This window comes from Struthio camelus, chromosome W (assembly GCF_040807025.1).
Source record: "Struthio camelus isolate bStrCam1 chromosome W, bStrCam1.hap1, whole genome shotgun sequence".
NCBI classification, from domain to species: Eukaryota; Metazoa; Chordata; class Aves; order Struthioniformes; family Struthionidae; genus Struthio; species Struthio camelus.
In genome coordinates this window covers 21,551,998-21,567,601 of record NC_090981.1, presented here as the reverse complement: position 1 = coordinate 21,567,601, position 15,604 = coordinate 21,551,998, and the positions used below count along the sequence as shown (strand labels likewise).

Genomic DNA, 15,604 nt, shown 5'->3' with positions numbered 1-15,604 from the left:
GGATCAAGTCTTTATGACCTCCAGTGTAATTGCTACATAGCTATCTTCCCCTAGTAATTGGAATGGCTTCTTCAGGTATGCAGGTTATAGGAGACAAATCATGTTTAGCTTTTAAGGTAAGATAAAGCTGTGAAAGACTTTGCTATGTAAGTTAAGTGTTTTCGATATTATAGTAACTCTGTTAAACATTTCTGCGTATTTTTGACTCTTTAGTAGATAATCCTTTTCTGTTTCCTTGATTAGGTCTTTACTACTGTTCTGACGCACCCAAAATGTCCACAGAAGAATAATGGAAGCCCCTGAATACCTTGACTTGGATGAAATAGATTTTAGTGATGATATATCGGTAAGTCCAAGTCTTATTTTATTTATTCAAATTGAGACAGTCTTAGGTATCTTGGTCATGATACAACAAGCAACACTTACTGAAAGCCAGATTTCTTTTTACCTCATATATGGGAAAGTTAAAATAGTTTGAATCCAGAATAAAAATAAGTTATCTTGTAAGGGAAGTTTCTCGTGACCTTGGAAGAACTTGAGCCCTCTACTTTAGTTAGTTATTTGCAAATCAAGTTAATAAATCAGTATTATTTCTGGATTGCTTATGTACTCCATTGTCTTGAATGGGTGCTCGCTAAAGCCATATTCACCAAAATGATAGTTTGCCTGTTTCTTTTTCAATCGTAAAGAGCTCCCATAGTAAAAAACTTCCTGCCTCTCTCACCTCAGAACTGCTTCCCCTTCGTATGATTTGTTACTCTGCCCTTTCCCACAGCAGCCATCTCCAAGTCCAGCAAGGTTTTCTAAATAGATGTGATGTAGCTACTTGTGACACTGTCGAGTGCAGCAAGAGGCAGAAGGACTTTCAGGAATTCAGAGACAGCAGTGATCATAGTGTTACGCCTAGAATAACTGTAACTGTAATTGCAAGCAAAAATACTGCTCTTCTAGGTTAGTAGCTAGTGTTTCTTATAGGAAGCACTAATACAGTATATTCCCTTACTCTTAATAATACTTCTGCCAATGGTTCTGCTTTATTTTTAACAGACTTGCTAATATGTCACCACCATTATCAGAATTTATTAATTCAATTTTCAGGTCTCATTTACCATCAAAGACACTATAGCCCTTTCTCCCCCGACATTCTTTATGTATATCACATATATTATATATATATGTTTTAAACAAAGGGCCTTGTTTTTCCTTTAGCGTTTGGGACTCTTGATTCATTTTAAAACATTCCAGATGCTTTATTTGCAGACGGATTCCTTTTGGAGAGGATTTCATTTTTACTTCTTGTAACATTGATTTTTTTTTTATGAAAGCAGAGTAGGGCAAATGCCCGAGATACTACCAGACAGTGAGCCAATCCTGAGAGGATACCTTATTCCAGGCAACTTTCTTTTTATCGCTGTTATATGGTAGATCGGGTCTTGGTATCTGTTTCTACACTTAATTTTGTAAAACTATAAAACATAATAGATGTAACCTCTCCATGTCTCTCCCATTGTGACTGTTGCTGCATGCTGGTGGGTTAGGTTACTCACTTTTCCACTGAATGACTCAGACTGCCTTTTAACAGGCTGTTCTCTGATGCGATGCTGTACCTTGAATTAAAAACGAGCACAAATTATAGAGGTAGCGGTTTTTTCTCTCCCCCTTTAACAGGGAGAAGGACAAAGATTTGTTGCCAGAAGCAACACTAAAAAGGGAATTCCTGGTTCAAGTACCATACTCATTTCTTAGTGTATGTACTATACAGATACCTGACCTCCGCGTTTTACTATTAGGCAGCTGGGGAAAGAGTAGCTGCACAGCATTGGTGTTGGCAATTTAAATTGTTCCGGATAGCCTTCTGGTTCTAATCCATTGCAAAAATGTACTGACTAGAAATAATGGCAGCAAGAAGACTGCTATCATGATATACTTGTAAAAAGTACATGCGGTAGAAAGCCACTATCTTAGCCCTGATGCTTGGCTCTGGGATGCCAGTGCAGGACTGGACGTAATTGTAAGATTCTGGTATTTCTGGGATACAAGTGCATCTTGCACTTAGTTGGAACTGCGTAGAGTGGCTTTGCTAGAGATTTATATTTTCTTTATCATGCGTTATGTTGTGTTAAATGTGTTCTGTGTGTTAAAATCTGAGAACTATGTAAAATTTAAAAGGTTGACGTTTTTATTTATTCAAATTCTGTAGTCCTGTTTACATGACTAGCAATATTGTGTTTGAGGAGAGAGGTTCAGTTCTCCCCTGAAATGATATTGTCTATTGAAGAAAACCAGAATTATCTGCATTTGCATCAGATACTTGTTACTATTGCTTGTCTATTGTTTGCTGTTATTACTGTTCTTCCACCCTGCAAAGTTCCCAAGGGGTTTACTGAAATTCACTGTCAGATTGGAGGCATGCTTTAAAAACAAACCCACCAACAGAAACAAAAGCAAATAACCCAAACCCCAAACAACAATCAAAATGCTATTATAAGCATTAGCCTCATAAGAAACTCTTAATTCTGTTACTGAATTCCACCGTAAACCACAAAATATTTTTATAAAGTAGCAGAAAGCAGAGTATGCGTTGACTAACAAAGCAATCTGATGTGCTTATCTCACACTGTCACTCATGCCTTGGGGCATGGCCCTCAACTCTTTGTTGAAATGGTTACTCTTTCTCTAATGGGACTAAATAGCATAAACATCGCTTTGGAGGATTAGAGTTTAATTTTGTAAGTAAAAATAATTTAAGATTATTGAGTGAAAAGTGGAAAATAATTAAATGAAAAGGCTATTTTAATGGCAATGAGACCAAAACAGTTTCCCAGTGATGAGTTGTGATCTCTACCTCTTTTGCTGTCACTATGTGATACCCCTAGCAAACTTGAAATTTCGGCTTGAAGAAAAGCTAACAATCGTTAGTAATAGTTCTGAACTGGAGCTGGAGTATGAGAGAAAGTAATTACAGAGGGAAGAGCTAGCAATGGATTGTGCATATGGTTGGGAAAGGTCCATTTTAAAGAGGCATTTCAGTTGCTTCCTGGCATCTTTATACTGTCTCAACTGAAAGCCAGTTCTCTGTCTTGACCACAAAATACAGATGGCAGGAATGTAAATGTACAAAGGTCTTTTTGAGGACAGAGGTGAGTAGGAGGAAATCTGTTAATAAAATCAAATCAGTATGATTAAAATGTACAATCAAATGTATAACTTATTTAATAGATTTTTGTTGGTGGTGGAGGTGGTAACTGAATACATTTTAATGCAATATTGAAGCAGAAAGATTTATTCTTCCAGGAAAGTCTAGAAAAAAAGACAGAAAGAATAATGGCTCTCTGCTTTTGAGGGTGCCTGACAAAACACACAGCAATGGAGTACAAAAGGCCTAATTCTAATTGAATTACAGACTGTGTAACAGTTTAAACTGCACCAGCTGGTCTTATGAAGCTACCATATTCCTTGGAGACATGTTCCTTGGATTCTCCTAAGCATCTTGCTAGACCAGTTCAGCATTGCCTTCTGAATTGTTGTGCTGAAATGGCAAGATGTATAGCTTAACAGCTCAATCTTTATTAAACAATAAGTACAGTGAAGCAAAGCACATGGTGTTTGTGCATGTGTGTGTTTAACTTGTATTAATTTGTATTTAGTAGCATCTTTCTCCCCTCTCTCTTCTTTTGCTGCTTGTTGCCTTAGGCTGTCAGATCTTGGAGCAGTCACAGCCTTATATTCAGCCCCGTATTTAATGGGGGTAGTTCTGTGGAGTGCTGCTATGCATTTTAATTAATAAATTAAACGTTTGATACTGGGAATGCTTATGAGAGATTTTTACTGTCATAACTGAGTTTTCTCAATTCCTCTCTGAATCAGGCTATCAAAGAGGAAAAAAGGCATTGGAAATTCTTGAGGCTGAATATTAAGTAACTGTGATCCATTGATTAACAGTCTTTCTTAAATTTACTTGCATCAGAGAAGTAAATTACTTCTGCAATTGATCAGATGAGGTTTACATTATATTATTTTGAAGTAGGTTGCCAACCATTTGTTAGAAGCAAATTAAACTTGAAATAATGAACTGTCAACAAAAAGCCAGAACAATGTATGACCATTTATTTTTTTGTGTGGAAAGCTGATGTTTTTATGTATAGTTGTTTTGCTTCACTGGTCAATAGCGCACCGGCTACAAATATCTACTTCTTTGAAACCATATGGTGTTTATATATTATTTAAAATTTTTCAGTTGTGCTAATCCTAAATGCTTTTTTTCTGTTTTAGTTTCCAAATACTGTTTTTAATACTTGTATATGTGCAAAGCCATTGATTTTAGAGTTATTTTCACCTTTGATGTGTCTGTACATCCTATGAAGAGAATGGCCATATAAAGGATATTTGTGACTTGGTCAATGGTAATCTACAGGAGAGAGAAATGTGAGGTGGGGAGGTACTTTGCCATAAGCTCTGAAAATCTGTTTGGTGTCTTTTGCGGTAGGACACGGTTGGTTGTACAGGCAAATGCCACCTGATTTCTTTTGTGCTGCTTGAGAATAGCATCAGACTGACAGAAGTACCCTCAGCTTGGTAAATCTAGGCTATGACCACGACGTTAGGAACCACTTAAAAAGTCTTACTTCTTACCTCTTTAAATGAATTACTTCATATATGTTTTTGCCTTTCTTTCAGTATTCCATAACTTCTCTCAAGACCATCCCAGAATTATGTAGACGGTGTGATTCACAAAATGAAGACAGATCAGGTATGATGCCCACTTCTGTCCACCCATCATTTTCTAGGCTGCTTTTAACCGTGTTCCACTTGGCAAGGATTGCTTCTTGGCAGTGGTCTGTTGTTTTGTTTTCTTTCATTTTTGTGCAGCTTTCTGGAAACAAGACTTTTTTTTTTTTTAACAGATGTTAGTTCATTAGAAGGAAAAAAAGTTCCAAAAAAGGATTTGGCTTTATACAGATAAATGTAGGGCTTCATCTCAGCAGCTCCAAGCCACAGTATATGCAACAATTTACTTGAAAACCCGAGAAACCATTGGTGACAAGACGTAATAATGTAGGCGCCAATGAAAAAATGTTGGATACGTTTACTACCCATATGGCCACGACTAGTTTGAGGGATGATGTTTTGCCAGAGTCTGAAACTGTATCAAGGATGTTACATGTTAGAATCTACTCTAAGGCATACTGTAATAGTTAAGATTAAAGCAGAGTTTTTGAGTTTAATAGTGTAAACTAAATGAAGAATCATGGCATATAGATGAGAACCAGCTGGGGACCTTCCCCGCCTCCCCCCCACCCCCCACTGACAAAAAGTGCATTCAGTGTTGTTTTTCACTCTGTAAATCAGATTAATCCTCTTTTGTTTTTCTCTTCCTGATGGACCAAAATGAATTGGTGAGAAGGACACTTTTTTGTTGAGCTATGAAAAGTTTATTGTGCTTTCATCTGATGCTTTAATTGCACTTCATTAATGTTGTTGAATCTAAGACATTTATAACAGAAACCTGAGACCTAAAATTCGTGGGAAGATAGAAGGCTTTAAGAACTGTGCTGTACTTTGGCAACTTTTATTTCTGTATTTCCTTTCAGAGAGCTGTAAATTACCAAGGTTTGTAACTAAGTTGAAACCTTCTAAGAGCTACTTCTGCCAGAATCATTAAAGGCTAAGTCATCACAGTCCTATGGCACTACCCTGGGGAATAAAGGGAAATGAAGCTTTCCTTAACGTATATATTCAGAATGTTAGTGCGTGCACAGGGGCAGGCAGTGATTGCTCACACAGTGCTACCTGTTGCAAGCAGAGAGGCAGAGAAGAAGTGGAAAGGGAGAGGACCCCTGATATTTTTTTTCTCTCTCTCTTTCTTGCTTGCTGTTGCCCTTGCCTGCACTCTCTTTCTCTATCATGCTCTCTCACTCTCTCTTCCTCGTTTGCTTTCTCTGCCTATCAATATGAACAGCTGATTATGTGCTTATGGGATGTAAATTCTACAGAATGGGGTAAAGCACAGATTCTCTCAATTGCTCCAAGAGCAAGGTGAACTGGAGAAAGAGGGCAAGAATAGCCACTAAGCCATTCTTTACTGGTTGATCTTAATGAAGACTGCTTAGCGAGAGTGGCAACATAACTATATCTGCTCTGTTTTCAAGAAGCGTGTATTTAAAATACCGAGGTTATCCTTACACTAAAACGTAAGCCAGTAGCAAGGATGGGGCATTGGTTATTAGCTCTTCCGAAAGACCCTTGGACATGGACAACTTATTATCAATTGATCAATTGTTTCATGATCCCCTTTGCAGTTAGACGTTTTTCCAGTGCTGATTTTAGTTACATCTGCACTCATCTGTTACTTTGAAGAGCAGCTGAGATAAGTAACTAGATGCATTGCTGGAAGACAGTAGTAGCACCAGGGAGTCTGCCAGTGGAACTTACTTCAGAGCTTTGTTTAAAATTCTTGAATCAAAAGAGGAGTTGGTAGCTCTGATAATAGTTTTGGCAAACTGAAAATAGTACTAAAATCTGTTTTTTTCATTCTACTTACAACTTACCCATTCTGGTGAACTCAAAATAATACTAAAATCTTATTTTTTTTTCTCTCTACTTATCACTGAATGAACACATACACTGTTGAACAAGAAGGTATCACTTTACATCCCTGCTCAGGCTTCACTGAAACATCAGTCAAAGCTGCATCAGTCAACAATCTGTAAGGCCATCCCATCTTACGTTTTTTCATAATTGCTTTTGATGCAGTCAAAATGATGCATATCATGGACCATCAAAAAGAGTCAAACACATTCCCAAAGTTATAGTTGCTATGTGCTGTTTTTGATCAAGATAAATTTTATCATAAATCCTTAATATGCGTGGCAGACCTGCAATTGTATATTTATATTCCATTGACAATTTAAATAATTTACATATAGAGTAACTCAGAGGTTTTACCACAAACTGGTCCAGCCCTCTACTTTGTACTGTCTCCTGTTTAGTTAGAAGTTATATTTTTCTTAAAAATAGAGAAGAATGTGGAAGTAGAATTATACAATAATTATTTTATAAATGAACTAAAAGTTAAGTGTAAGTTACTAGTAGGACTACATAGGTTGGTATCCTAATAGCCTAAAAAAAATGATCTCTGTGAACTTTCTCTCCAAAGAACATTTAGTTCGCTAAAGCAATTAAGTCAGAAGTATAAAGAAAATAAGTTTTAACTTCATATTTAAATATATATATTAAGATATAGACAACCATATTCGCCACAAGGTTGTTTGAACTGATTTAAACCAGACAGCTACTCTTTGTGGAATTACATTTTTCAGTTAACTGACAGATGATATAGGGTCCTTATTAGTCATTGTTCACAGTTAAGTTTAGTAAATAGCCTTGAGATCCCATTTGCTTTCTCTGTTTCATCTAAATGTTGAATAGTATGTTAGTAACATAGGAAAACGTGAGGTTACATGGTTTTTGGATTGCCCTAAGCTCCTTTAACCCTAGGCAAACATGCAAGTGCTTACCAGTCAGTGTGTTTTCTCATGGATTGCCCATAGACTTTTCAGCACATTTTTTTCCACCCAATTTATTTCTACCTGTAATTTATGGTCAAATTACTACTACTTTTGGACAAGAAGAGGTTAGAACATATGAGAGATGACTTCCCTTCATATTGCTCTTCCTGCTTGTATTGATCTCTTCACTGGACTGCACTGACTGTATTTTCTTTCTTTCTAGTTTTTTGCAAGTGGGTTTGTGTGAAACTCATGCTGTTAATACAAGCCCAGTACTGATTTCTCTGTCATCTTCCTTGGATATAGGGAATTCTGACTCAGGAAAATTCCAAGCAATTCTTGAGATCCTAGTATATATCTCACTACCGCCAGATTACCGGGTGCAGGATTTACAGGGTAGGAGAAAAGGTGTAGGGCAAATCCTGGCTCATCTGTCTCACATGGATCATACTGTGTGATTAAGGGCAATCATAAATATGGATTAAATATGAATTAAATATGGATCTAGCTACCTCATTTTTCTGAAACGAAATGGCTAGCCAGGCTGTGTGTTGACTTCCAGCATTGTCTAACACAGAATGATGAACTGAAACAGAAATCAGTCCCTTATGCCTTTCTTATTAAGCATGAAATTGGCTGCTTTCTTTCTGGGTAGATAGTCTAAGGGCACTTGAACAAATGGTTCAGGACATCTGTGTTCAACAAGCTTCACTGAACCATATCATTGCATTACGGTATATTCTGTCAGTTAGGATGACTTTTCGTTGTCATTTAAATGTATACCTCAAGTGAAGACAATATTCTACTTAAAATCTTTATTCACATGCTGATAAAGTTCACCTTTGGTCTCCAGAAGGCATCCCGCTGCTCTGCTTTATTAATTGCCGAATTAACTGTAATTCACAAAAGTATTGAGAAAGTTGTTTTCCTATTTGGGAAAATGAATCAGTGAATATGGTAATTTTATATTCCTCAGTGTTTCAGATTACTCACAATTCCTGTCTCAAGCTCTTGGTAGTTTTTTAACTATAACTCAAATTTAAGCAAAGCTTTGATATGGAGTCAGCATTATTTATATAGCATTAATTTCTGAGAATTATGTTCCAAATATGTCCCAGGTAAATATGTCTGGAACAATACAAAACTGATTGGGTAAGTCCACCAGACTTTGAAAAGGCTGTAGAAAACTGAAGGATTTTCTCAGAAAAAACAATAATTAGAATCATGAATATGCATTGAAACTTGTGGTAGGTATAAAGGCTCTTTTCCAAACTTGTATCCTTGGTCTTTCCATTTTACACATTATGTGCCATGATGACCTCTTCGAATTTTTCATTAGAACTTCCCTTGTTAGTACCCATTTAAATTCCCAGATCAATATGGAGAAGGGTAACCCCAGTTTGGAATTGGGAGACCTCAATTTGTCCATTTTGAAAATTTGTTTCCCTCTTTTACAAGATCTACTTTAGAAATGACAGCTTTTACAGTGTTCTTCCTCAAGCCAAGATAAGGAAAATTATTCATTTGGTGAGGCTTGTATTAATGTATGGATCACCTGGAAAAGATGGAGTTTGAGTTATTATTTATCCCCATTGGTTTCATTTCCTAACCCTTTCTTTCTTTGCAATGGCTTCGCTTTCAATTGCAAATGGGAACAAAACCACTTTGTTCCTCTTCTGTGCAGGGTCATTCTTTAATTCAGATTCTCATGCTGCAGAACTTACGTTAAAGAAACCTGAAATGTACTCTTGGAAGTTATTAATATATTAAAACTGTAAAACAGTGCCACCTTCAGTTAAAATTGTTAAATATGATTTCAGTGATATTAATTAAATGGTAAACAGAAGGATATTCAGAACTCATTTTCTTTATGTTATTCATGTGTAAAGGACATCCCTTCCTCCGTCTCTTGGAGATCTAATATTGCTGCAATTACTGGAGATGAATCAGTGTTTAAAGATGTAAGAAATTTTCTGAAAATTTCCCTAGTGCAGACAACACCTTGGTGTCTGTAAACAAAGTCAGAGTCACAGTGCTCTAAATGGACCTGGAATGAGTACAAGTCTTAATTGATTCAAGAGGCTCTTCTGAAGTCCTATCACAAGGAGGAAGGTCAAGCATTCCTTTGAAAGGACGGTAAAACTCAACATGTGAAACTGTGCATATACTTACTGCAGGCCCCTCAAATGGTTGTATGGTGAATTACTGTGTTTAAAAAAATATTTTATAGACATAGACTGTTGTCAATACTGAGGCCAGCCTTTCTTAACGATGATGGAAAGTAACCCCCACAATAATGGAATTTGTAGAGCAAGGAGGAGGTATTTCAGATAGTCATTTGAATGCATTCGTCTTTCAGTAGCGATGGAGCCAGTCTAACAGAGATTGCTTTTGTTTGTAGGCGATCAAAGCCTAAACAGTAAAGAAGCTCGTTGCTGTGTTCTCAGCAAGGGTAGGGAATACCTCCCACTGTTTTGTACCAGAAGATTTCTGGCTATGTGTTGACGAGTTCTTAGGGTAAAAGCTTTTCCCCCATTCTCTTTTACGTCTTTGGAAGTTTCACACATTATTTGCAGTCTTCCTCCTACCTGCAAGCTGGTTTTGCTTGCAGGATGGTTATGTTGTAATCATAGAATAACTTAGGTCAGAAGGAGCATTTGAAGGCCATCTTGGCATGTTACATCAGGTCACCTAAGAACCTATTCTCCCTAATGAATGCTGCATTAAAAACATTGCAAGCCAGTTACCTTGAGGAAGTGTAGTGAAAGGAGCAATTGTAGTGCTGGCAATTCTTTGTCAAAAAGAAATAACTATGATTCAGCCTCAGAGATTCATAGACATTTGAAAGATCTATTAGGTATGATAAAAGCAGCAGATAGTCTCATCATATTCTATGACTGGCTTTCAGCTCCAGGCCCCAAGCAGGACACTGTTCTCCGTTACTCACAGTTTTCCTCTGTTTTCTGACTGCTCAGGTATGGAGTTCACAGAAACCAAAAGGCTGAAATACGGACAATTCAGAGCTAGCACAGTTTTGTGGCAGATCAGGCTGCTGGGCAGAAGCAGCATTAATGACATCCATGACTGATTTTTCATAGCTGTTGGATAAAGGAAAGTCATCTGTTTTTTCCTTCTATACAGTGGTTCAGCTGACCATGAGATACTGGTGTCCCTCCTGAGAAAGAAGAGGGGACAGTAGGCTAAAAAGGCTCAAGGATTTCAGTGAGGGATACAGCATAGCAATGGGATTGTCAGATCCAACTCACAGAAGAACAGGAGTGAATTGATGCTCATTTTCATTCCTGTTAAAGGTTGCTGTGTAGCTAACAAGTGATTTAGAACAACGTGACTCCCTTGCCAGCTGATCTGCAACTGGCTCGAATCTTTGTATCCGTTGTGTTGCCTGCCTGTGCTACTGCCAGTTGTATGGCCCACTTGTTGAGCAGCAGCGGACATGACTACAGAATATTGGTCAGAGCTTAAACCTGAATGAGTCTGTGATGATGGTGACAAAAACAGGCAGTTAGGAGTTTGACCATTCCCTCAGAACTACAATCAGTCAGTGCTCGGTGACTGGGAATAGTTCCCGATTCCTTATTAGGTGGATCCATGAAGATCTTGCATCACAGCATCTTTTTCAGTATCACTTTTCGGTATCCTCAGTTCATCTCATCATGGTTCTGATGTATGATATACAGCCCGTTGCTACCTCCTGTTTTGTGTCATGAAGCTATGAGCGACAAAAGAATGCTACTGCATGCTCTTGCATGCACATCAGAGAAGAATTTCAATAGTAGTTTTCCTATTGAGCTGAAAAGTTGAGTCCTTTATTATCTTCCTTTATACTCGGGACAGTTTAAAGGAATTCTAACATTTTGGCATTAGACTGTAAGCATCACAGAAACTGCCTGTCGCAAGGGTAAGGCTTCATTTGTGTATGACAACCTTGATGACTGGACAAAACTCATATAATTACCCACAGGCGCTCATGTACCAGATAAAACTCTCCCTCACACCCCTCCGCTGTCTGGATACAAAGATGGCATTGAAGAATGCTCTGAAGTAAGCTTAACTCCAGTTACTTTCAACTTCCGGTTGAAAACGTGTTATAAGGGTCTTTTTTAGAAAGGTCCACATAAATAAATGTTGGTTTCTGAAATCAAAGATGATGAAGCAATTAAATTGCCAGAGAAGTTGCTTCCTAATTGACCCCTTTTCTGACCCCTTTTCTGACCCCTTTTCTGACCCCTTTTCTGACCCTTTTTATTCCCCCCAAAGTAGCTCTAGGTTGCATGCAAAAAATAAAAACTATGAATATACCTACAAGCCTCTTTATTCACTTCTTCTATTTTGTCTTCCTTAAGAGCAGAGAGCCCAATATATGGCCAGGATCTACTTTTGCAGATTTGACCTTGCAGATTTTTGTCAGACACCATTTTCCTTAGTACTGAGGAAATGCTTTGCCACCTCAGCTCCATCAGGCAGCATTATGCTTCTTTATTAATGTCAGGGAAAAGTCTTCCCAGTTTTTCTGTTCCTTTCTCTTTGTGCTTGGATGATCCCATGGCTGTATTAGCTAAGTGTCTCATCATTACTGCATAAAAGTTATGGAACGAGTTTTGACACCACATTCGGAAATACGAAATTTTGTCGTCACCTTTTTATAGGTGAAATACTAGCGCACAGAAGCGATGTGGCTCATCCAAGATGGTATGAGAATCATTTGATGGGTTTTGGAATCAAGTTAGCTGCTCCAGGTTCTAGTCTTCTGCCTTAAACACAGACCATCTTGTGCTGTTGTTTATAAAGGAATCAAACAGTTAGTATTTATTTGACCTAGCCTTTCAGTGGCCTCTGCCTGACTTTGTAAGTGTGGAGAGATGAGCAAAAGGCTTTTTCCTGGAGCAGCTGTTAAAGACTACTCACATAACAACCCCTGCCGTATTGGTGCTTTGGAGGACATAGGCACTGCTTGCTTCTGCGTAACAACAACAAACGTCCGTAAAAAGAGTGGAGAAGATTCAGGGTTTCATCCGTGCCCTGGTCCACTCTGGCCCGGGTATGGTCTCAATCTTGTTTATAGGGAGAGCCTAAGCTTGGGTACAGCATATACAGCACCCAAGAAACAGAAATTAGCTCAAAGTAGTATTGAGTCCGCTGGTCTGATTTGCATTACTCCCCGCTGCTTATGTGGTTAAATGCCATATTCTAATCCTTTATTAAATGCACTGTAAATTCATCATCCTAATTAAGTAAAGAATATGTTCCTAAGTTCATTAAAACATTGCTAATTGTTCTGGATGTTCCAGTTTGCTTTTCTAGAGCCAGTGTTTGTAAAGAGTTGTTCCACCGACATGTTGGGGAGAAAAACAAAGAAACAGCAGTGCCTCCCTCTGCTCTGATTGTAGTGAAAGAAAAGAGAAATACATGGCTGCAATGATCAAAGACAGATTTGTAAGAAAGGTTGTTGCTTCTTTGCAGTGTCAGATTTTGCAGTTTTATTGTCAGTGGTTTATGTAAATATGTGTTATTAAGGTTAGAAAGTGGAAAGAGCCTGTTCAGCCTAGCAACAGAATAAATGTAAGTTTAAAGAAAGTGACGACAAACAAAATGTTGATGACTTTTTCTCTGTCTAGACCCCTGTGTTGAAAGCAGTGTTTTCATAAAACTCAGACAGAATTCATTTCCATACAGAGTGCTTAATAGTTCCTGTCAGAACAAAACAGCTGGGAAACATATGGTGTCCATTTCCCTGTATCACTTGGAAAAAATTTCACATGTAAATAAAACCAACATAAAAGTGTAGGCCTTTGAACCTAGAATCTTATACAATGCATAAATAAGTCTGTACAGTGCGTTCTTTGTATTGGCCCACTAAGTTACATGCCTTTTGATTATTATTATAATTTTTAATTTTTTTTCTGGGGAAATGTACTTCTGAGCTCTTTCCAAAGTATTAAGGTAATTTTCAGACCTTCGTAACTACTAAGCTATACTAATCTTTCACTTCAAACACTAATGTTTTACTGAAAGCGCCTATATCTGTTTTCCTAGGAGGGTGTTCATGGCAAAGTGTGTTTCTGAGCACAAATTAGATCCTCCTGATATGTAGTTAACGTGTAATAAATCTGCTATGTTTGAATTGTCTTCCTGACTTTGAGAATACGTGAACCCTTGGTATACATTAAAAGGGCCATCAAAAGGAAAAAGAGACTAAAGGCTTTAGTGGTTTTAGTGGAGTCACCCTACTGAAAATTACAAATAAAGGAAACTCTTTGCTGGTGTGCTGCTGGTTATGGAGATCGTGAATGTCACAAACTGGGACTGTGTGAAAGGGTGAAAGTGCAAAAGGAGTGAGCCTTCTCCAAGTCAATCCCCTGGGTGAACGCTATATCCTGCAGTGTACTGCAGATAATGATCTGTAAGTTCCAGAGCTAGGTGTATGCGTGTGTGTGTGTGTGTGTATGTATGTATATTTATATATATGTACATTATGGGATGGAAAGTTTGACTGAGAAGCCCAAGATACAGAGAAATGGAAAATGAGACATCATACCCAAATAAATAGGTTTAATTTTCAGGTGAAAACAGATTTTCCAGCTCTTGTAAGGAAAATCCACCTTCCAGAGAAAACAGGCCTTTTAAAAAATAAAAAAAGTTTGTTGCAGTTGTTAAAACAAATCCACTAAAAAAATTTCAAGGAAAAAGAAATTCTGACCAACCCTGTTGCTGACTTCCTAGAAAGTCCTCCTGCTCTTCTGATGCATCTCTGTGGGATAAAAATAGCAGAAGGCAAACTAGCATAAGGCCAGTAGGAATGCCACTAGGCTCTTACTGGTGTCCATTACTTGATTAAAATTACTTTGTAAGTAAACTTGATTAAAATTACTTTGTGAGTAAACCTTTTTCCTATCTGAAGAATATTTCTTTTTCTGGAGCGTCAAGTTCTTCAACTGTTGTAATAGAGTTGTCATTAAATCTGCTTAGATGTGAGTGCAGCATGTTATGTAACTCTTGTACCTAGCGTTTGGCCAGGTATATCTTTAAAGGGTACTGTATCATGTCATAATAAACACTTCTCAATTACATTGCTCTGTTTCTGTAGTTTCCGGCACCAGCTGGAGCTGTGGGGTCTCAACTCTTATCGGAAATGCGCAGAAACCAACAGGAATTGCAGATATGTGTAATAAATTCAGACCTGTGAAGAGGGTCTCCCCATTGAAGCACCAGCCGGAGAGCTCCGAGAACAATGAAAGCGATGACCAAAAGAACCAGAAGGGGGAATACCAGAAAGGCAGCGATTCTCAGTCTGCACCTCCGGATGGTGACCAGAGCCCAGGAGAAGGAGAGAACCTTAAAAGTAAAAACATTGAGCCTGCTGTTCTGGTTGGGGAGCTCGAGCACTATGACCTGGATATGGATGAAATTTTGGATGTGCCTTACATTAAGTCAAGCCAGCAACTTGTTCCATTTACAAAGGTGGCTCCTGAGAAAAAACTTTTGGGTGTGTGTTCAACAGTGAACGGTCTCAGTGGAAAGAGCTGCTTGGCAGGGAACACAGAGACCTTGCCCACTGGCATGACACAGTTTTGCGTTCTGTCCCCCGTGAAAGGCTCTCAGCTGAGAAAAGCGCAGCCCATTGTCCTTGAGCAACACAAGCATTTAACGGAAGAATTAGAGCTTTCCCAGCCTTTAGTTAAATGTAGCTCTGTCCATGAATCTGAAGCCCAGAGCAAGGGCTTCCTCAGCAGGACATTTGTTGATCCTCAGGCTCATAAAACTGAGAAGAGTATGCCAAACTGCCACCTGAGAACTTTTCACCTGCAGACAGCAGTGGCAGAAAGCAAGCAGCTTGAGGAACTGAATATGAGCTGGAGTAGTGCAGGGGGCCCAGAAGAGAGGAATGAAGAGGTGAAAAAAAGTAAGAGCATCTTAAACATTGTAAAGGAAGGCCAAATATCGTTACTGGTAAGTACCATCTCTTTCATAATCCATGTAGAGTTAGAGTGGCTGATAAAGCCAGCAAAGCTGATGAAGTCCGTATTTTGCACTGCTGCTCTCTTTGTCTTGTATTCACCTTAGAAATTGAGCATATG

The 15,604-nt window shown here is 38.2% G+C and overlaps 1 protein-coding gene across 6 annotated transcripts in view; it reads left to right on the top strand.

Moving 5' to 3' along the window:
* The window catches only part of LOC104150249 (synphilin-1), a 112,813-nt gene that overhangs the window by 65,359 nt on the left and 31,850 nt on the right, over positions 1–15,604 (top strand). For all 6 annotated transcript variants that reach the window (XM_068924766.1, XM_068924767.1, XM_068924768.1 and 3 more), the window contains 3 exons: positions 244–346; positions 4,678–4,750; positions 14,614–15,476. In XM_068924766.1, the coding sequence (XP_068780867.1) occupies positions 290–346; positions 4,678–4,750; positions 14,614–15,476 (993 nt within the window). In that variant the 5' untranslated portion in view covers positions 244–289. The remainder of the gene's footprint in view (positions 1–243; positions 347–4,677; positions 4,751–14,613; positions 15,477–15,604) is intronic.